Source organism: Solanum dulcamara, chromosome 7 (assembly GCF_947179165.1).
Source record: "Solanum dulcamara chromosome 7, daSolDulc1.2, whole genome shotgun sequence".
In the NCBI taxonomy this organism is placed as follows: domain Eukaryota; kingdom Viridiplantae; phylum Streptophyta; class Magnoliopsida; order Solanales; family Solanaceae; genus Solanum; species Solanum dulcamara.
This window is the reverse complement of record NC_077243.1, coordinates 8,995,266-9,017,251: the sequence shown is the minus strand read 5'-3', so window position 1 is coordinate 9,017,251 and position 21,986 is coordinate 8,995,266. Positions and strand designations below refer to the sequence as shown.

General features: G+C 35.8%; 2 protein-coding genes across 7 annotated transcripts; both read right to left on the bottom strand.

Moving 5' to 3' along the window:
• Positions 1-1,403: 1,403 nt before the first annotated feature.
• LOC129896911 (uncharacterized) lies at positions 1,404-11,304 on the bottom strand. 6 transcript variants are annotated; one of them, XM_055972904.1, is made up of 16 exons: positions 10,937-11,304; positions 8,091-10,822; positions 7,856-7,984; positions 7,527-7,718; positions 7,401-7,453; positions 6,987-7,296; positions 6,727-6,796; positions 5,845-5,943; positions 5,197-5,384; positions 4,867-5,079; positions 4,492-4,767; positions 4,229-4,376; positions 3,986-4,119; positions 2,366-2,452; positions 2,180-2,299; positions 1,404-2,073 (listed from the first exon to the last, which is right to left on the bottom strand). In XM_055972904.1, the coding sequence occupies exons 2-15, from the start codon at positions 10,770-10,772 to the stop codon at positions 2,198-2,200; spliced, it is 4,683 nt and encodes a 1,560-aa protein (XP_055828879.1). In that variant the 5' UTR covers positions 10,773-10,822; positions 10,937-11,304; the 3' UTR covers positions 1,404-2,073; positions 2,180-2,197. The 6 variants fall into 6 exon arrangements, 5 of the variants coding, with proteins under 5 accessions (XP_055828879.1, XP_055828880.1, XP_055828882.1 ...); XM_055972905.1 differs by having other exon boundaries at positions 8,091-10,781; XM_055972907.1 differs by having other exon boundaries at positions 2,180-2,284; positions 8,091-11,303.
• A 1,491-nt stretch (positions 11,305-12,795) lies between these two features.
• On the bottom strand, positions 12,796-18,155 carry LOC129894489 (pentatricopeptide repeat-containing protein At1g74750-like). The gene is made up of 2 exons (XM_055970208.1): positions 18,027-18,155; positions 12,796-16,365 (listed from the first exon to the last, which is right to left on the bottom strand). Exon 2 carries the CDS (start codon positions 16,360-16,362, stop codon positions 13,768-13,770), a length of 2,595 nt encoding a protein of 864 aa, XP_055826183.1. The 5' UTR covers positions 16,363-16,365; positions 18,027-18,155; the 3' UTR covers positions 12,796-13,767.
• Between the last annotated feature and the right edge of the window lie 3,831 nt (positions 18,156-21,986).

Below are 21,986 nucleotides of genomic sequence, written 5' to 3'. Positions count from 1 at the left end.
TACAAACACTTCATACGCTTAACTATACTGAAATTATTTCATAATTTCAGCACGTTAAATCATTCAACTATAGCAAGTTGAATTAGTTTGGTATAAATACTTTGCGTGGGGAAGTATTTACCATTGGAATTAAACAAAGATGAGAGAAAAGTAAATGATTTAACAAAAAATTGTCGGATTAATCGATGGGGAAAAAATCGAGTACAAACTACACAAGTGCTCTAAAATAATAAAGTACTTGTGAACTTTTTATTTGTACTTCCACTTCTTCAAAGATGTGGAGGATGTCACTATTATAGCTCATCACTTATTGGTCTCAAATAACATAGTACTATTATTTTGTTAATACATTGTCATACAAAATCACACTTTTGAGATTTAACATTGTTGACATTCTTTTAAAAAAAAGACATTGTTAGATGTTGATCATGCGTGTAAAATTATATTTGTATGCAAAATATAAAGTATTTCGCATTTTGAATATATACACTCAAAGCGTACAAGGAGAACTACAATAAGAGTAGTATTAGAATTTTTGTGTACTAAAACAATGCTGTAATACATTACATATGTTTATAGTTTATACATCTTTAGAAATAGTAAAATTAATTTATGGAAGTAAATAATACAAAAGGAATACAGACTAGAATTCTTAAGTTGCAGGAATGGGATATTTACTTAAATACGTCAAGAAAAGATTTTATTGCAATAAACTAGTGTCCTCAAAATTAATTTAAAAAATCATCTTCCAAAAAAATTAAGACATTTTTTGGTAGTACTTAATCTTCCTTGTTTAGATGTCAAAATAATACACAAGGTAAACAAACTTATATTCTCAATCACTCCGTCACCTAAACGCTTATATAGTTTGGACATAAAATCAGTCCAATCTACTATTTCATCAATTCTGATCAAGCAGCTTTCCTACTGTATATATAAAGTTTTGTATCAAATGCTTATCTGGCAACATAATACAAGGAGACGGGAGTTATTCATGTCGAAAAGAGAAATAAGAAACCTGTAACAAAAAAGGGAAACTTGCATAGGGAGTGAATACATTTAGCTATCAAGGAGGGAATTCAGCAATTCTCATAGTCATAGATACAAAAAGAATTTGTTTATCCGATTTGTACAGTGTAATTTTCCAACTAAGGAGATTCAATTGAACCCCCTTTCAACACGCTTAACACCTCCACTGATAGAAGGAGGAGTTAGAGACAGTTGATGAAACAAATCTAAATTGAGGAAATAAGCAAGAGAGGGTGATGACTGTACGCCACAAGCTCAAAGGGCGGAGAAGGAAACATCTATCAATCAACAAGAATTTAATTATATAAAGATGAAGTAAACAGTTTGGAGTGAGTGCAGAAGATAAGTGGGGGTGGGGGAACTAGGAGGCCAAGTACTTAATCAGCATTCAGCAAGATGTTTTCCTCCTTGACAAACCAATAGCAATTTTTCTTTCATTTCATTGTAGTCGTCATCTTTCATACACAAAATTCCCATCAATTCTACAGCACTCAAAATTTACTCCCCACAAAGGGAGGTTTTTGGGGGGTGGGGTGACTTAATATAGACAGCGCCACTAAAAAGACTAAGACCATATACACAACTTCCTTACATTGAAAATGGATAAAAGATGCAAATTTCCTAGCATTTCCATTGTACAGAAGCAATATCACGTACAAGGTACTTTGCTTCCACTGGGAAGTCAAAATCCAAACATTCCTCCTGGTCAGGCAACTGGTAGCAAATGTTTCACTATACTCAACCATGCCAGCTCATTTTAAGGATCCAAAAATTTTAGAGAATTGGCAGATGCAAAAACTTATTTCTGCCAACAGTATCCAAGTATCAACGGCATCAGAACTACGCTTGCTTTTCTATGATATGACATCCTCCAAATCTATGAAAACTGTCTGCACACACCAGTGACTCCTATTCTCTCTTCATCAAGACAAAAATTGTTTGTGTACTACAACTTGGGTTTGTACACCTATATTTTCCAGAGTAAGAATTTGCGACCTTTTTGCTCCGTCAATACAGAACATGCAGGTCAGATCAATGTGTTTGCTGCATGAATGGAAATACATGCTAATCACAACTTTGGTGCAGTATAAGACAGGCATGTTTTATAAGCTAAACTTCATTTGAAGCTTCAGATATAAAATAGAGTTACCATCTTTTCCGAGTCAAACTACTTTACAACTTCAAAGAAAAGGACCTGTGGTTGCAAATGCCCTCTTTCACACATAACAAGAACATCATCCCAACCACCAATTACCTGAATATCAAATATCTGTAATTTACAAAAACTTAAAATACTAACAAGACAAACGAAAGAAGGAAAAAAAGAAACTTTTACCTTCACAGTTTTGTCGTCATACATGACCCACTGCCCATGCTCACAAATGTAGGCAAAACAGTGATAATGCTGCCCATAATAGCAAACCTGAATAAATAACAAGCAATAAATTAAGCCACTTTTTTGATAAATCCAAGATTAGACTTAAACCTGTGATAATGCTGCCCATAATAGCAAACCTGAATAAATAACAAGCAATAAATTAAGCCACTTTTTTGATAAATCCAAGATTAGACTTAAACCTTCACCAACACTCAAACCAAGGGTGTGGTTTTGGTGGTCAATGACGTGGAAGAAGAAGAAGAAGAAGAAGATATTTATACGTTAGTAGAAAATATAAAGAACTTCTAGTTATAGAGAACGTAAATGATTGCTTATTAGAATGCAATGGGTTCCAATAGCGCGAAAAAATAGCGAGAATCATACAGCCGATCCCATCTATCTTTGGATTGAAGTATAGTTGCTATCATTGTTTTCTCTAATGGCGATGCCTCCCGCCAGCTTGCATGCACCTCAGCACTAGGAAAGGTACCAGGACATTGTCACCACCAAGGGTTAGGCAAATTGGAAGAAATCATTAACACATTTTTGTCTCTATTGGGATTTGAACTCTTGAGTCTGGCCTCCCATGGTTTTCACCATTGACTGCGGAAGATCTTTTAATGCAGAAAAACATCAAGACAAGAAATTGGGTATCCTTTTGCTGCTTCTTTTTCTGGGGGGGGGGGGGGAATTGAATAATCACAAATCTTAAGCATGTTATGATAAATAACACAGACCAAAAAAAAAATTAAATTATCCAAAAGTGGATGGAAAGTACAGCTAGATTATTAAAGTTCTGCAATATCAGTCCAGCTCTGAAGTGGAAACAGTAAAGCTAATTATTATTGAAATTAGGAAATGGAAATTAAAAGAACTTTGGTTTAATGGGAATGTCATCATTTAAAGCAAAATCATTCAAGACCAAATGCTTATAAGATGACATAAGTAAAAAGGGCAGCCCGGTGCACTTAAGCTCCCGCTATGCGCAGGGTCCGGGGAAGGGCCCGACCACAAGGGTCTGTTGTACGCAGCCTTACCTTGCATTTCTGCCAGAGGCTGTTTCCAAGGCTTGACATAAGTACTTTTCTAAAATGAACAGAAGATACTCCCTAACAATACCTTTCAAGGAAACTAGACTTCTTTTCGTTTGTCGATCAGGCTTCTAGGAAAGATTAGTTCTTATCCACATATTCATTGAGAGCCATTTGTTTATGGGTAAAAAGAATTGGTTGAGAATGCAATATAATAAATAAAAATGCAAGAATTTTCAAACAGGAACAAGGGATGATTATCTGAAATGCAGTTGGCACGTTGACTGCCAGCTAATTATTTTTTTATCTTCTAAATTTTCTTATTTAAAATTTGAAAAGTTTATGCCTCTCACACGGTAAATGTTAGCAATACAAAAACAACTTTTCATGGACCAAGAAAATCACAAAAAATTGTGTAATCAAATGATGAGACCAAGAATAACGATAATACTATTGATGCGATGAATTGTCACTGGACACTATCAGCCTGTAAAATCAAACGTTTGTTTTTCCAAAAAGTAATGAAAAAGAGTCGGAAGAGGTTTACCATTGAAATTAAGCAATGTTTGTTTTTAGGATCTAGACCATGATAAAGTACACCTATGTCCACCTCAGTAGAAAGAGCTGATAATGTTGCTGTTATGTCACTTACACTCTCACAAGTATTTTGCCAACCTAAAACTGCAGGAAAAGAAATAGAAAGGGAAACTGAGGACCATGTGATGATTTTCTTGAGATATAAATCACCCATGGCAGAAAAAAGAAAGGAAAATCAGAAGACCATTGATACCTGTTGTAAACACATGAGGTGGAGTGGAGAGAATATGATGGATGTAGTTAAGCTTCCCACAACCACCAACCTCAGAATCACAAGACAACTGATGGTTCATCTCAACAAGATTCAGAAGCGCATCAAAGGAGCTTTCTGGACGCACAACCTGAATGGAAAGGACATGAAACTTAAACAGGAGATACTTTATAGATGGACCTCATAAGATTACTATGCTGAACAGAGATTAAAGTGTCATCACTGATTTGTTTTGAAGAACATGCCTTGATAGTACGGAGGGCACTGGCATTAATATTGTGAAAGAAAGATGTATACTTCAGATGTCTGGACTCCAATCCACAATTGTCGCAATTCATTTGTTCAAAGGTATCCATCCCGAAAAGAGAATGTACAATACAAGCACCATTTGAACAATCCCACATGCCCATGCAGCTACTATCTGCAGATTCAGTATCAGAAACACCTGAAGCTGATGTAAACGACCGATGTAGAGAATCAAATATTACACCCAGCACTTCAGATGCATCATTCATCTGACCCTGTAAATCAATACCACGTTAATTAAAATGTAAGCCAGTTATTTTAAACAGATGGACTCCTACAAAATATGGGGGCGGTTGATATAGTTTCGGATTTACCTCCTGGAAAAAATTACTATCAGGATACAGGTTGCTGAGGGCAATTCTCAAAGAAGTAGGAGCAACCATCTTTCGGCATGTTTCAGCTGAAGCAGTGCTCAAAGCAATAAATATGTCATGCAAAGCACATATCACACATGGATCACCAACATGAAAATGTTCAGATGATGTTCTCAGGAATTCATCTCGAAATCTTCTTAGATGCCACAACGACTAAAGAAACACAAGAAGAGATATCTCAGAGCATGCTCCACGTGAGAATGCAGTAAGAATATACAAGTGAACTACTACTATGATTGAAAAAAAGGATAAGTCCTAGTGAACACAAACCTGTATGATGACATTAAGAAAGCAATTATATTCCCCAACTTCATTCTTTAGCCCAGTGCCATATACATCCATTTTATTTAGATCTCCAAAACTATTTGCATTGCCCAAAGTCCCAGCCTTGGGAAACACCTTTTGTCCGTTCCCTGAACTAGGCAGCAAGGGCGACTTCTTATGTGCATGGAACGTGTCTAGCATTATGAAAAAGGTAAAGAAAAGAATGAAAATGAGGGCAGAACACTATAACAAGTGGAGGAACAATTAAATTACTCCTCTATACTTGTGCTGACTCCAACGACACAGAAACAGCTTCAATAAGTTTGAATGAGATCTTGGCTAGCAAGAGAGGCACATATTGAGGTTGTCAAAATTTTCAAGCCAACTGAAGGAAATATAAACAAACAATTCTCCTCCCATAGCATGTCACTTTCTTCATCGAAAATCATTACATTTTCAGAAGATTTTACACTTTCTACTAATATTTCTAGAAGATTTACATTGACAGTAGATAACGAAAAATAGAAGGTACATCAGGCATTTGTTCTGATTACTTTTACAAGTGGTAAACAATATACAGAACAGCCCAAACTAATAAGCATCAAATCACTTTAGGAGAGTCAGTGACAGGAAAAGAAAGATAAATGTGCATACCAAGGCTTTGCCGAACAGCTTTCTGAAGGTCAGCTTGGAACCTCTCTTCATCATCCTCCTCCACATGTAGCTGTCTCAATGTCTTTGTTCCACTATCTGCTGGACCATTAATTCCCAGTATTGAAATCAAAGGAAGATCAACTCAGAGAAGGCATCGTATTTGATTGTTTATAAACAGAATTCACAAGGTAACATAAATAACAAAACTACAAGGATAAGGAAAAGCAGCTATCGTTGCCCAGCAGCTTGGCTTTTCATTTCTTGGGTAAGGGTGGAGAAAGAAAAGGGGAATAGGAGCTAATTTCTAATTGGCTCCAAATTGACTCGTAACTCCACAATTTTCTCTTGCCAATACCAGATACAATTGGATCAAACTTTGTCCCACTGTTTAGATATATAAACATGCCAGCTTGAAGATATATATGCAATACCAAAAGCTTCAGTCTGATATCAGCGAAAGAAAAGACAAAATGGAAAGAGACAACGTTCATCAGAGACAAACTTGATGGTAATTTCTTTGTCTCAAAGATGCAAATACAAATATACGATTATCAAAACGAAAGCAACACTAAGCATAAGCATCAAGCCCCCCCCCCCCCGCACCATGTGAAGAATGCAGAGCTCTTCAGAATTTTCCTTTTCATTAGAAGCATACTGAAAATTTCCATCAATACGCTTAAAATCGTTCTTGCATCTGCCTCTCCTTCCAGAGTGTTGAGTAGATACCAGAGTAATGTCCTCCAGACTTACTTCATTTGACAGTCATGAATAAGAGCAATGGTAGATTACATAATTAGGTGAGATAGTCACTGTGGCACTGTATTGCCAAGGGGTTTATTTAGCTAGCAAAGAATTTTCCTGAAATTGAAACAAAGGTCATACCAGTTCTCTGTGTCATTCCTTCAGCACTGGTTTTTGAAAGACTTCGTGAACTGTCCGGGAATTCGTTCATCTACATTAAGCATTCCAAAATTTGCATGAGATATGTTTACAATTGACGGCTAATTTGGTCTAAAAATTTAGAGAAGCCTATCATTCAAAAGTAACACCATCAACATTTAATGACTTCCCTTGTACAGAATATAGAACAGAATGGGAAAACTCTCATAGAAATAGGAGAATCCAAGCATAAGAGTATTGACCTTCTTACTACTCTTCAATTGCTCGTCGATTACTGGACCATTATCACTGTTCTTCGAGCAAGTATCAGACTTCATAACTGCATTAATACTCCCTGGACATGTTTTTGCAGTTCTCTTAGTTTGCTCGACCAGATGCTGCAGTTTAGCCTCATTCTCCATTCGTCTTTGATATTCCAAAGTTTCTTCAAGCTTTCTTTCCTCAGCTTCGAGTTCAATCATACGTCTATACTCCTCCTGTTCATTCAAGGAATCACCATTTCCAACAGTTTCATCACCTTGATTCTCTCCATCATGAGTAACTACAAATGAGCTGCAACAGCAAAGTTATTTGCGGATATTAAAGGTAATCATAACTTCTACATAACATGGAGTTTCAAGCTTATGGAGAAAGCATTTCTTTGGGAAAAGACATACACATCCTCCATAGTCTGATGGCGAAGCAAATGCAGTTCGTTGCCACTAGTAGGCTGCAAGTAAGAGTCAACTGCTTATCTCCCAACTCGTACACACTAACAATTGCATCAGGAAAAAAAGTCTTACCTTTGAACCCTTGGTTTTCCGATATTCTTTTTTTTTCTTCTTATCTTTAATTTTTTCATGTGTATGCTTAGAACAACCATTGCCTCCACCAGAACTATTCTTGGAATCACAAGCAAGTTCAGCCAAAAAAGCTTCACTGGCAGCATCAGACTTCTCAGTAGCATCCTTCTCAGCCAGATCCTCCAGATGTGCCTGAAGAAAGAAAAGACAATCATCATCATAAAAGAATAGTAAAACAGAGGTAAATGGTAGAATGAAGAGAGAAATAGCAGTAAAAGATCCTAGAAGCAATAATTGAACTATCACAAAAGTAGATGCTAAGTACGCACCCGCATATATGATTTCAACAGAGTTACTAAAATCCTCCGATAATCCTGAGCACATGCATTCCCAAGCTTTACTTTCAGCTGCTGCATCCCAGCAACCACTCGCATGATTCGAGCATCTACTTTACTCAGCTGAATTCAAGAAATTGTAGAGAAGGAAACGATTAAACCAAAAATGGAAAATAATACAGTAATAATAATATAATAATCAGCATTAAACCATAGCTGATGCACAAACCTCAATGGAGACACGTTCCTTCTGTCTCTGTAGTGCAACTTCCACACAAGAGTCCACTTGATGAAGGTAGTCCTTCAGTCTCCAGTCATCCTCTTCACTAGATTCGATGTCACAAAGTTGAGATGTTTCACCACTGTAAGTTTCCTCAAAACCAAACCGATTGACATTGAGAGACTCTGCTTCCTTCAGAATATTTGATATAGCATTCAACTCAAACCTATAGCCAATAACTGTAACATCATTGTCACTTTCTATAAGATCTTCTCGCCGCTTCCGCAAAACAGAATCACAACTTCGTCGGACAATTTCAGTTGCATGATCTCTTCTCCTACCCTCTTCTAAACAAATATCTTCAATTGCCTCCAGTGCTTCCTCATAACTTAAATGTTCGTATTTTTTCTCACATAAACATTGCAGGTCATAAAACTCCTCCTCCAGAAAACGAAGAATTTCGCTACCTTGTTGTGCTTTCTCTTCTCTTGCGCATGTCCAGGATGCCATTTGTTCTACACTTGATAGACCGGTAAATATCCAGGACAACAATGCCTCTGGATCAAGTTCAGCTCCATTCTGGTGCTGATTACTAGACAAAACATATGCAGTTCCGTCAATAGAAACTATATCTGGACATGAACTTCGAGCAAGTTTGCACGGCAGAAAACGCTCATCAAACAATAAACATGAACCATCTTCACTGAAAACTAATTTCTCCAGATCGTCAACTCCTTGACTAGCACTGCCTGCTCCATCTCGAGAACTAGTTTTCTCGTAATACCTACCTAAGCCACAAGAATGCAAAAGCTCTTGCAGAAACTTCAGCACGTTTTTTAATTCCTGGGCACCTAGAAAGCATATGCATAAGGGAGTTTGATCAACATTGTAGCTAAGAATCTGATAGCCAAAAGCAAGACCCTGAAGCTCTTCCACTGCAAAATGAATAACCTTGCTGAGGTGACTTGAAGCAAGACATTTACTTTCAATAAGGGTCTGGAATACAGCAGAAATTCTTTCAAGAAGCTTTGTTCGGTCGGGATCATCAGATAGTGGCCACTTGTCAGGAAGGAAACAATTCTTAGTACCATAATTCCCATCACAATCCATCAACTCAATCTCAATGTCTGAGATCTTATCATGTACTCTGCTCTCAACCTTATCATCATTTCGTATATCCCCAAACTTCTTATTTCTAGGTGATGAATCCAATTTGTCTTCATTGCAGAAAACCTCCTCTTCTGTGTTATCTCTTGGGTGCTTTTCATCAAGAAAACCCTGTTCTTGAGATCTTGATTGTTTATCAAGCATCTTTGCAGCCGCACAAACATCTAAGGGTTCCCAAGAACAGTTCAGAAGCATCTCGGCCCACTCGTTCTCCACATTCTGAGGCAATATGGACTGCAATTTAGGACACAAAGTTCCAATGTGTTCATGCACAACATGATAGTTGTGTGATACAGAATCAGTAAATTTTTCGTTGCAGCGATAACATTTCCAAGACTTCCAATCTTTATTGGTTTCAGATAATGATAGAGCCTCAGATAGAATTTCAATACCCAATCCGTCTTTTGACGCACTTACATGAGCCTTAAGATCTGAAATTGTAATTCTAAGCAACTCTTTCTTCTTATCCAAAGTCAAGGAGTTCCAATATGACTGCACCGAATCCCTTCTCTCCGTGGAAGACGGATTTTTCCTTGCATTTCCGCTCTTCCTCCTCTCACCAATTCTCTGCTCTGATCCTGTTGTCAGATCCAGAGCTTTATCCTCATCATTGTGCGTTTGGACAGTTTCAGACTTCTTTTGCAACAGCCTTGCAGCAGCCACTCGGACCTCAATCTCCTTCCTCCTCTCTTCAGGCGTCTTAGTCACCTTTTTAATCTCATTTGGCCTTCTTGCTTGAACCAACCTCATCTCCATTGGGTCCTCTGGCACCCTCCTAATTGGGATCAACCTGATTTTTTCCACACCATTGCCTATTTGATTCACCCAAGTAGAAATGGATGCAAAGTTCGACTTCTGAATTAAACTTTGGAGTTCAATACGTACTTGGTCAATCCGAGCATGAGGTTTCTCATCCTTCTGTTGACTATCCTCCTTTAAGCTCTGTTTTGCAGGATCTATGGGATTCTCAATTGCCAATGCCCTTTGACACTCCTGCACAACTTCCTCATATTCCTTCCCTTCATTTGCAGCCTCATACAACAAATTAGCATAGAAATGTGCAAACTCAATCGAATTTGGAGACAGTGAAACAGCTTTCCTAGCACTCTCAATGGCATTCTTCAAATGTCTATGTTTAGCATTGGGATCATCAATCATAGAGGCCATCTTAGCACAAACAGTGCCCTGGACACGATGAATAAGAGGTGCATGAGGCGAGTTGTCATGCTTGCTAGAAAGTTCCTTGATCAATCTTAGGGCTTTCGTATGGTTCCCCCGGCGCAGGGATGTTAGGGCACGCTCACACTCGAGCTTTATTGAAGCATAAAAAGCTAACGACGACGATAAGGCATTCTTCTCACGTTCAACAACAGCCGAAGCGTCCTTTTTGCTCGATAGTTTATTCTGAACTGATGGACAAACTGAAACTAGGTTTTGTTCCGATTCAATCAACGGAATTGCCGCATCTTCGGGGGCATTTGAGTGTTTGGGACGAGGAGCGACGGTCCGCTTCTTGTGCACCATCAATGTATTCTATAGCAACTCAATCGTATGCATAAATGTATCTCATGCGCCTAAACAAGTATAACAAGGCATATATATCTATGCAGAAATCCTATCTCAAATTGAACAGATATATGCATATGTATATCTCAAATTGAACAGATATATGCATAAGGGAGACTTACTGGTGAAGCACAAGAATATGAGAGGTACGTCGGAATCGGAATGAGAATTAGCTATCTATCCGCGATGAAGGTGTTTTTGTATGTATACTTGCAGAGAGTATCTCTGTTGCTCGATACTAACGAACAAAAGAGGGAATAGCAGCGTGAGGGCTGAGGTCTGGGAAGTTGTGTCCTGACTACTCAGCAACTGTTCAGTCTTTGTTGGCATAAGGAGAAAATGGAGATTTTATGGACTATTATTTGGTGTCACTTACTTGGATTACTTGTCAGCATGGATTATGACAAGTAATCTAATTAAGAGGTGTCTATTTGGTCATCTAATTAATCATTTAAATACTCTACATTTGCCTAACTTCCTCTATCCAGGAGGGGCAATTCATGCAGGTAGGCGTCTTAGAGCCCCAATTTTTAACAATAAATTATTATTTTTAACAAAGATTGAATATTATTTGTAGAAAAAATAAACTTTTCATAAAAATGAAAGAATTATAGAAGAAACTTGACATATTTGGAGTAATATGTCTCAAAAAAGAATTATTAGAATAGGAATGGTTATATTATCAATTGAAAAATATATATTAGAAGAAATTAATTAGATAAAAGTTATTAACAATTTAAGTTTTAGGCTTTCATTTAATTTTAACTTTAGACTACTAATATGCTCGAGTCGCCCCCATTCATCCTTTATTAACTTCTTCAATAATAATGTACGTACATATACAAATAGACGACTTTAAACATAAAATTTTAAGCAACAAAATATGTAGAGCTTAAATTTCATAGTTAAAAAAAAACAATGGGGTTCTTAAGGTTTTGACATAATGTTCTTCTTTTGGCCTCAAATTCTCCGGAAATAATGTGAATACATTGTTTAAATATAAGGTATATGACTATACAAAGCAGATACATCACCAGTAGGCCTTGTTCATATCTCCGTCAGTACGATTCATACTACTTTTGGTACAACTGATAGATGTTATTATTATGAATAATAATAATTATTATAATATATATAATGAATAATAATGTATAGCGGTGTATATGTAATGTATATATGTCATACAGATGTTTAAAATGAAAATATAAAAAAGTAAGAGAGTTCTACGGTAGTTCAGAGAAGAAGTTAAAAAAATAAAAATGAAAGAAATTTGGCTTCATAAATTTCAATGTGAACATTGGTTGATTATATAGGTTACACAAAATATACATATATTATATAACTATGTGATATTTTTAATTCAAGATTAGATAAGGAACTATTTAGATTAGTTCTGAGATGATTCTAGTTTGTTCCGAACCTAGTGCACGATGATGATTTACCTTGATCCGTGTTAGTATTCGGTCATTCATTGTGAATGACCGGTTATAATAAGTCTCAAGGAACCGGTCTCGACAAATTTAGAATACATTTCGGCGTGCCCATGTACGTAACAGACTGAACATGTAAATAATGATCATTATTAGCAAGCTTAATATACACCTTTCCTAGTAAGTCACCTTCGATCGAGACATAAATCATTAATATCTGTGATTAAAAGAAAATTGATTAAATATATGTTTGCATCTTTCGGCAATGACATAAAAAGAGCAAATCTACTACTATTTTTCTTTTTGACTTTGGACGACCTTCTGTCCAATTAGAAGAAAAAAAACACCAAAATTCTTTGGTGTGATAAAATATACTCCCTTATTACGCAGACATGCAGAATATTCTACGAATTATGCTTTTGTCCATAACATTCATCAAAGCTGGTTTGGTTGTCTTTTCCTACGCTCCTCAATTTCACTTTTCTTGCTCTCATACTGGTAATTTCAACTCACTAAAAGACACCACTAAAGTTACATTTAAAACGTATACATATAATAATCAAAATAATGATCATTCTGAACTCACTATAGATTCTGAATTTGCCCATCAGAAAAGTTGCTTTTCATTCTCAGTGAGCACCAAGGGAGTCATGAACTGGAGTAAGCCTATTAAAAACTACTCTAAACTAAGCTTCAATCAGACTACAAGTATACAATCTATGGACAATGAATGTAGTACTAACTGCTAAGATGAGCAATGGAAGTCAATCACAATGGCCTAGTACTGAGTTCTGCATCTATAGGCTTCGGATGACACAAACATGCATCAAATAATTGACTTACACAATACAACACGAACAGATTTCTTCTAAAAGATCACGCAGCCTTGGGAGTTGAGACAAGTAAAGCAGTGCAACATACTCTTCTGTCCAACAATAGTTGTCTATTATTAACTTTGCACAGGAATTAAGAAGTAGTAAATGATAAGAGTAATTTTACCAAATCACCCTTATTAAATAAGGGTCATCTAAAATATTGAAAAATGAACAATATTTAATAGCAATGGTAAAATAAACATATCATGTAAATTATTCATTGGTTTTATAAACTGGACAAGTATTATTGGACATCTCAAAATAATATAGTGGACAAATAAAGATGGACAGAGAGAGTAATTCAATTGAACTAAAAAATCAAAGCTGGAGTGGGGAACCTGTCAACGGTAATACAGAAAGCGGGGGCTATTTCCTTCTTTTGGTTGATCAAAGTACCACGTCCAATAGCCAATAATGTGATCAACCATGAAACAGAATTGGGAAAATGACCCTGCTAGGCAGCGGACACGATATTACTCAAACAAAGAAGAATCCGGAATATGAGATTAGCTAGAAAAACATAACTAGGGAATCTAACTGAAATCCATACGAGCTGCACATAATTAAGTACATTCTAATTCCTGCAGAAGTCAGTTCCTCTTCCATGACAAAACTGTGATTTATGCTACAAAATCTTGATACCAAACACTACAGCAAATGCATCCTCTCAACATAAGGCTGGACCAACCATCTAGTGAGAGGCTCCCCACAGCCCACAAAGCACCCTGAATTCCCATTCTGAGCAATAAATGGGAAGCCGAACATGTTGAGCAACTCCTGTACTGCTTGCCTCACCATAGAGGATCCAGTCACACGACTCCTACGGCCCCATCCTGTCACAATATCAATGCGGCTTGGACAAATTCCCGAGATAAGCATCTGTCGGCGGAACCAGGCAAGTGTTCTTGACAGTGCGATGATAGCAGTTCCATCTGACATTACATGGAGGTTTATAAGCCAATAAGAGGAGCTTTTCTCTCTAACTGCATCAGGGTAGACATTCTTGTGCACTGCCACCTCCCAGACAGATCCAGCTTCCTCCTTGAGTCCTGATTTGTGCAGAAAATCAACAACTGAATCAACAAGACCCCTTTTACTCTCTCTGTCCTCACTATGCATAAGATCCAAAAAGCTGCCCACATGATCCCTCACATTCTGCCCATCGGGTCCTGCTGCTGGCATGGTCAGAAGGAATGTGTGTGCTGGGTGACGTGTGACTGCCATCAGCTCACAACAAAATGACATGTCAAATGATGTTTGAGCTTCTGTGCAGCAACTGAGGAGCAAGGTATAAGTTTGCAGAGAAGGGTTCAGACCCAATTCAAGCATGCTTTGAAGCAAGTTGTATGCATCAGGCAACCGGTGAACTCTAAGGAAAGCACTGAGCAGAGAATTGCACGTAGGCACATTGGGGCACAAACCTGCATTAATCATCGCATGATACCAGTTCCAAGCCTTCTCTACATTTCCAGCCTTTCCCCATAAGTCCACTAGAAGACCATATACAGGTTCATCAGGTACCCAATTCTTCCTTTTCATCTCTGTAAAAACTGCCTCAGCTTCCTCCAGATAGCCACAATGGCCAAGCACTTCCATTACAATGCTGTATGTCACCTTGTCTGGCTCAAATCCAGCATTCTTCATGTCGCGATATAATTGTAATGCACTAGAATAGTTCCTAGCTTTTGCATGCAATGCAATCATAATGTTGTAGGTTACCAAGTTTGGTACACAGCCCTGATTGACCATCTCACAGAACAGTTTGTGTGCAGCAGCTAAGTGGCCTGCTTTTCCAAGGCAATTAATAATGACACTGTAAGTGAAAGTGTCTGGAGAGAGCCCAGCATCTTGCATCCTTTCATACAAGTCCATGGCAACATCAAGATAACCAGCTTTTGCATGGATGTCAATTAGAGTACAATAGGTTACACGGTCAGGTTCAACTCTAGCTTCCTGCATTTGATTAAAGACATGTAATGCTTCACGCAAGTAGTTTGCTCTGCCGTAACTGTGAATGAGACGGTTATACGTCACTACATTGGGTTGGCACCCATCTTTGACCATCTGCTCAAGCAACTTGTTAATTGCCCCAAACTGCCTAGCACGACCCAGGATGCCAACCATGGTGGTATAGGTGTGTCCATCATGTTTAAATCCTGGTTGCCGCTTCAACCAGTAGAAAAAGCCAAGAGCGACTGCATGATCATGGATCTGCTTAAGAACTTGGTTTGCTTGGTATGGATCTAATAAACAGTTGAGTTCACGAAGAGCATTTTCGGTCTCAGGACTCCAATTTAACTGTTGTATAATGCGAGAAACTGTTCCAACAACATGACTACAATTAGAGAACTGCCTGACCATTACTCCTGCATTTTGCAACTTTGTTGCTCGTTGTGGCCTGCTGAAACCTTCAGGAATCTCATGCTTAAGCTTTCCTTCAGAGCCACGCACATTTGTCATGTTATGATTTGGATATGTTCTGGGTTTTGGAGGTATTGTCCTCCTCCGGTCACGAGAATCTGGGATGACACCATGGGTCTCCACTTCCCCATAACCATTGTTCGAAACAGGATTCCTGCCTCTGACTGAATTACATTTATCACCTTTGTTTTTTGTGTAATTCGAATTATTTGCAAGGTTTGATGTTACAGGTGTATCAGTAGAAGCTTTTCCTTGAAGTTTGTCATTTCTGGAGGTCTTTATATTTGATGGTCTCACATTGGATACAGGGATTGTACGATCCACCACACAGTTGTTGGATGAGCTAAGCACTTCTCTTCCATCTAACATAGGTATCTTATAGTTTACCACATCAGATAAAAAACTGACTGCTGCAATACCTGCCCGAACAAACTGGTCTGAGATGGGAGGTGAGGACTGTACAGTAATCTCAGCATCAATGTTACCATATTTAACAGAGTCTACCCGCCCAGACAAGGTAGATACGGGTATGGCCTGCGGCCTAGAAACTGGAGAGTCTAAAGTCTCATTTTTTTTCGAGCTCACAACCTTTACAGCATCTCCAGATAATAAGGCACCAACTCCTACAGAGGATTTTGACCCTAAGTTGGATGATATTTGTGGATGTCGAACCTCATTTCTAGTCTGCGGCCTTTTTGAAATGCAAGTGTCATCTTCTGAACAAGTGCAGGAACTTCCATCTGCTGCACTACATCGTGATCCACCTAGAAAAAAGGACCTAGCTGACTGGGAGAGTGTACCGAGCTGCTTTGCCCGAAGCATAGTCTGCAAGTTAAATTTTAAAAGCCGGAAAAAAAAAATTTAGACCTTAAACATGATTGAAATATAATGAAAATGCCAAAAGATGCTCAGGATCTTCAAAGCAGCAGAGCAAGTCATAAATGAATTAGGAATCACCAAATTATTTGCTTAGCCAGTCAAGTGGCCACCATGGCATAGTGAAGTACAATACAAGGCAAAAGTATGCATGCAACCAATGCTGCATATTAACTTATGTTTCTACATGAAATTCATAAATTGACGACTTTTTCTGGAAATATCATTCAAATCCTATGATTATTTCTTGGTTGCCTACTTTAGTTAATGAGACATGATAAATTATCATTTGGACACTTGGCTTAATAGACTATGTCATCATAAAATCTCAAATAAGCATGTCCACATCAGCACTCATTGACTCATATACATGGCTAGACAATATCAATATTCATCACCCATCAAAGGTATCACAACATTAATCATCACATATTCCGCTCACTAACCCAAGGAATGCCTTCTTATTGTTGAGCATGACCAGCATGATTCCAGTGGGGGCTTCCAAGGGGGAAGACAAAGGATAGAGAGTTTGAAATACAGCAACTCATAATATCTAGGGCTAACAATAGAGTTGGAAGTTCCACAACTATATGACCTACTTATAATAATTAGAGGTTAAATACTAGAAAAGAGAATGCTCAACCACAGCACTATGAGGCAATGATGAGCTAAACTTACATTGTCATAGGCTTGTAGCATGTTAACAACCTCGAGCACATCTAGTTTTTTTACGGAAAGGACAAGAAGATTGAACTCAAAGAAATTTAAAAAGCTTCTACAACCCTTACAGATTTATCAATTAAAAGCATTTTCAGAAAACAAAGCAGAAAACTAAATATATCAATCAAAAGCAATTTCAGAAAACCATAGACAAAGACTAATATGTGCCAACACATACTGATTCATGTTTGTTTAATAAGAACATACCAAGGCATTGTCCCTAATTAACACTGCAAAACCTAGTAACTAGAATCTAGTGTTTGAAAGTCCTGGTCTCCTGGATGTTTAATAACACATACTAGAAGAAATTACAAGGATTTTGTCCCTCACAGTCATTTGAAAAGGCTACACGTTCCACTAAAAGTTAAAATGTATACACTTCTCCCACACAGCAAAAAAATTGGGTGAAAATATGAAAAATAGAAAGAAAGTTAAGAAGTCAAAAACATATAACAGCAAGTCTGAATAACTACATGTTTGCATATAACAAACATTATATTCGATATATTCTGTCCTAGTAAACTAAATCCAGGGTAAATAACCCTTTTCACCAAGACGACATTTTGCAATGAAACTGGTTCCTTCCATTTACAGGAAAAAAGTAAACAAAAAAAAAAAGGTCCAATCTTTATCAGATTCAGCAAAAAGAAAACAACCCCACATTCTAAATCATCACTACAAATCCAAATACCATTCTCTCAACAGTAATTTAAGAAGAAAAAAAACATCATAACAGAGAAAAGAACACAGCAAACACAACCAAGAAAAGATCAACACATTACAGAAGAACTCAAGAAAAGCCCAGAAAGACAGCCATTGACTAGTGATTCATCAAGCTCAGAACAGATAACAGAAGAAAAAAGACTCAAAGGAAAAAGAGAATAGAATACCTGGGAATTGGTTGACGCGGCTTCAGAGCCACCAAAAGAATGAAAAGTAAAAGAGGAAAAATAATAAGAGAATAGCACTACAGAGGAAAGGGTTAAAGAGGACGGCTCTTTTTGGCGTCAGCTTTATATTGAGTTTCCAAGCAATTTGGCGAAAATGAGTCGGGTTTACAAGGACTGTTAAGGACTAAATTATTTTCTTCTTTTTTTTTTGTTTTTGTACAGTTTACTTTAACACTACTTTTATGATATTTTTGGCTATTTCTCTGATATTCACTTGATCCACGTGTTCTTTGCCTTCACGTTTAAAAACATCACTCTTCCTATTAATTTCTTGTTATCCTATTTATAGTTTTATTTTTTCGTATTACTCGGATTAATCTCCTATATTTAAGATTATTTGACTTTTGGAAAGTATTATTCAATGTGGATTAGTTGCATTATTCTAGGAAGTTCTTTTTATTTACTATGAATATTTTACTGGATTATGACTTGGTAATTAGATTTTTAGGACCATAAGTTATAGTTCTATAATAGATATTAGGTATTTATGTATCATTGATCAATTGTTTCAATTTTAACTATAAAATATAAAATTTGAGATTTGAAAACAAATTTTAAGAATTGCAAAAACCAGTCTGAGTCTTTTTTTTATTATTGTGAATTGACAAGGGATTTTTTTTTTCCACAAGAGAATATTAAGAACTTAAAAACTTTAAAGAGCTACTCTCATAATTTAATTTTAGTTTAGTTGGCAATTCAAACTATATATTTAAAAAATTATCTGACATATTTAATATTGTTGAACTGAACGAAATTAATCATTTAAGGGATTGCTTGGTTTGAAATATTAAAAAAAAAGTAATATTTTTTCAGTAAAATTCTTTGGGGAATTGTCGGGTTCTTACTGATTTTTTTTAACATAAATAAGTGGATCCATATGACACTGCTTACGAAACATGTCTTGGCCTTCAAGAAAGTATTTTTTTCTCTAAGGTCAAACGCGGTAAATTATTTTATTATTATTAACAATAACATCTTTTTCTTTTTCTTTTTTCTCTTCTGGCCCTCTTGATGCTCGTGTGTTTTATTTTCGACCCTTAACTTTTGAATTCGTTCACTCTCTTGTTTTATCTTAGGTTGGGTTTGGGTGGAAGGGGGAGGGGGAGGGGTTCAAAGTAACTGTGAAACCAAAAAACCTTTGTCTTTTTAGCCCATTAAATAATTTAAATTATATTACATATACAAGGTCAAATATTTATATTCACATAAAGGTGTCAATAGAATTTATTGAGAGTAAAATAAAATAAGACCACTCATTCCGGTCATATGTTGGTTTTGAGATGCACTACTTCATAAGTATGAAACTATAGCATGTTCATGATAATTTACAGTTGTTATAAAAAAATACTTCATTCTTTTTATTTTGAATAATAATAATATGAGTTGAACAATAATGAAGCGGCGAGTATTTATATGATCCAGTTTAATTGGTTTGAAACTAAGGAATAGGAAATTGATATGTGGCCTTTTATTGAATGGGAGGAGGGAAAAAATGAGATAATTATCGATAGTGCATTGTGTGTTTGCATTTGGCTCTCCCCCAAACAAAAATTAAACAATAAATAATCAGTTCAATCAACATTCAAAGCTCACGTCCATTAGCTAATCCTCTAGAGACTACTCTCAATATTAATTAAGATCAAACATCAGTTATGACTAATTCCAATTCTAAAAACCTATGGACCCTTCCAATGGTCCCTTCAAGGTTTTATTAAAAAATTAAGTAATGTATTGACACAACTAAATGTTCTCGGTCTTTTGGTAGAGTGTGTTAAAAGAAATAATGCATACATTAATTTTGTATATTAATAGTATTTTGTTTAGTACACATTTTCAGTCTGTCTGTGTATAACTAATGCTATTTACATATTCTATTGTATATTGAGTAGTGGATTGCTAATATATGAAAATCATGGTATTAGTAATGCAAAGGATTTAATGCATGCATTAGCATATCTAAAGACTCAATTGTCTCTCAAACCCTTTGTTACATTTTTTTCCACCATATTTGTGGAGGATATCTTTGTAAATATATAATTTTTTAAAAAAAACAATTATGCAATATATGTTATTTTTAATACACTAAACCAAACAATGCATAAAAAAATATTTGCATAATTAATATAAACATAACTAATACAAACATTACTAATGCAAACATTGCTAATATACTCTATTTAGCATTCTAATTGACTCGTCAAGACTATGTGTGTGCTATTACATTGGACGGTTAATCGATTTATTTATCTTGTTAAATATTTTTTCCCTTTTTCTTTTACTTGATACTTATATTAAAAATAATTTGATTTTTTATATATTTATTTTAGCAAATCAACACAGATTTATTATTTTATATAAAGTAATAGAGTATTAGTCAAACTTAAATTTTCAAAACATATTTAATAAGGATAATTTCATAAAATAAGCTCATAATAAATAATTTGTCGAAGGAAATTGTCAACTCAATAAAGGTCAAGTAAAATGAAATTAAGGAGCAACCTATATAAATGTAACAGTTAATTATTGTGATTCATTATTACTAATCACATGTTTTAGAAGTAATAATAAGTAAAAACTATCAAGTAGCATATAAGGAATATTTTGCCATTTGTTTTCCTTTTCCCCATAAGAGAAAAAAGCCGAAAGTAATGGATGCATTTATTTACATTTTTTTTCTAACACATCTTCAAGACAGAAAATAGAAGGGTGTTTTACTTTTAAAAAGCTCAATTATAATTTATCCCGACTTTTTTGGTAATTATTCGAATTTTCTCTTCTTTTTAGATTTTTGATATATATGAATGACGTTGATACATTGTGATTTGATACATAAGTCATTTTCATGATACATCGCTAGTTGATACAAACCAAACATTGTAATATCAATAAAACTTATGAATAAGGCTTGGGGGTGTTGCTTAACCCCTGACTGTGCACGAGAGGTGGGAGCCTCGTGTAGGGTCTGTTCCCATAAAAAAAAAAAAAAAACTTATGAATCAGCTTATAACACCTAATATATCATGAACACAACAAAAATAGCAGTAAAAATTATGTTTTACTGATACATTTTGTGTTTGGTTTGTATCAACTAGCGATGTATCACGAAAAGTACTTATGAACCCGTTTGGATGAGCTTAAAAAAAGTAGCTTTTCTGTATGAAGTGCTGAAAGTTATTTTTATAAATAAGCAGTTGAGTGTTTGGATAAAAGTGCTTATGATGTGAATTTTAGGGTTAAAAGAATAAAAAAAGGTAGTTTGAGAATTTAGTTAAAATATAAGGGATATAAAAGTAATTTCCATGGTCAAAGAAAATGACTTTAAGCTCTTTGGAAAAAAAAGTTAGGAATCCTAACTTTTCATTTTTGACTGACTTTAAGAACTTTATGGCTTAAAGTCAGCATTAGACAAACACGTCCAAAAGCTAAAAAGGGGTTTTAAGTTGGTTTTGACCAACTTAAAGCCAATCCAAACGGGCTCTATGTATCAAATCGCGATGTATCAATATCATTCTTATGTATCATAAGAGAGATTTTTGAAATTTTTACAAATGGTAGAGAATAATTGAAAATATAGGAATATAAGATGTGTAATTTGGTAATTTTTTTAAAATAGAATTTGATGATAACACTGGAAATCCTCAAAACTTGATGGGCTGATATAGTTTTTGTGATGAAGCTTTCAATGGGCTGTTCACCACATATCCTACCAATTGTATTTGGGCTGAATTTGATCATTTATGAGGTTTGGGCCACTTTGATGGGTTCCTAACCTAAAGAGAAAATTTTGAAAAACATAATTGATAAATAATTTTTAGTTAGTTTGCTAATATTCATATTAGTTTCATAACTAATACATGCAAAATTAGTACCCGCAATTTCGATAATATTTCCCCTTTCTTC

What these genes read in the sequence shown, in the direction of transcription:
- LOC129896911 (XM_055972904.1), bottom strand. Translation starts at nt 10,772, where the DNA reads ATGGTGCACAAGAAGCGGACCGTCGCTCCTCGTCCCAAACACTCAAAT. An exon ending in AATTGAAGAGTAGTAAGAAG is followed by an intron (nt 6,797 to 6,986) that starts GTCAATACTCTT and finishes TGCTTAATGTAG; the next exon opens with ATGAACGAATTCCCGGACAG. An exon ending in TTCTTAATGTCATCATACAG is followed by an intron (nt 5,080 to 5,196) that starts GTTTGTGTTCAC and finishes GTGTTTCTTTAG; the next exon opens with TCGTTGTGGCATCTAAGAAG.
- LOC129894489 (XM_055970208.1), bottom strand. Translation starts at nt 16,362, where the DNA reads ATGCTTCGGGCAAAGCAGCTCGGTACACTCTCCCAGTCAGCTAGGTCC.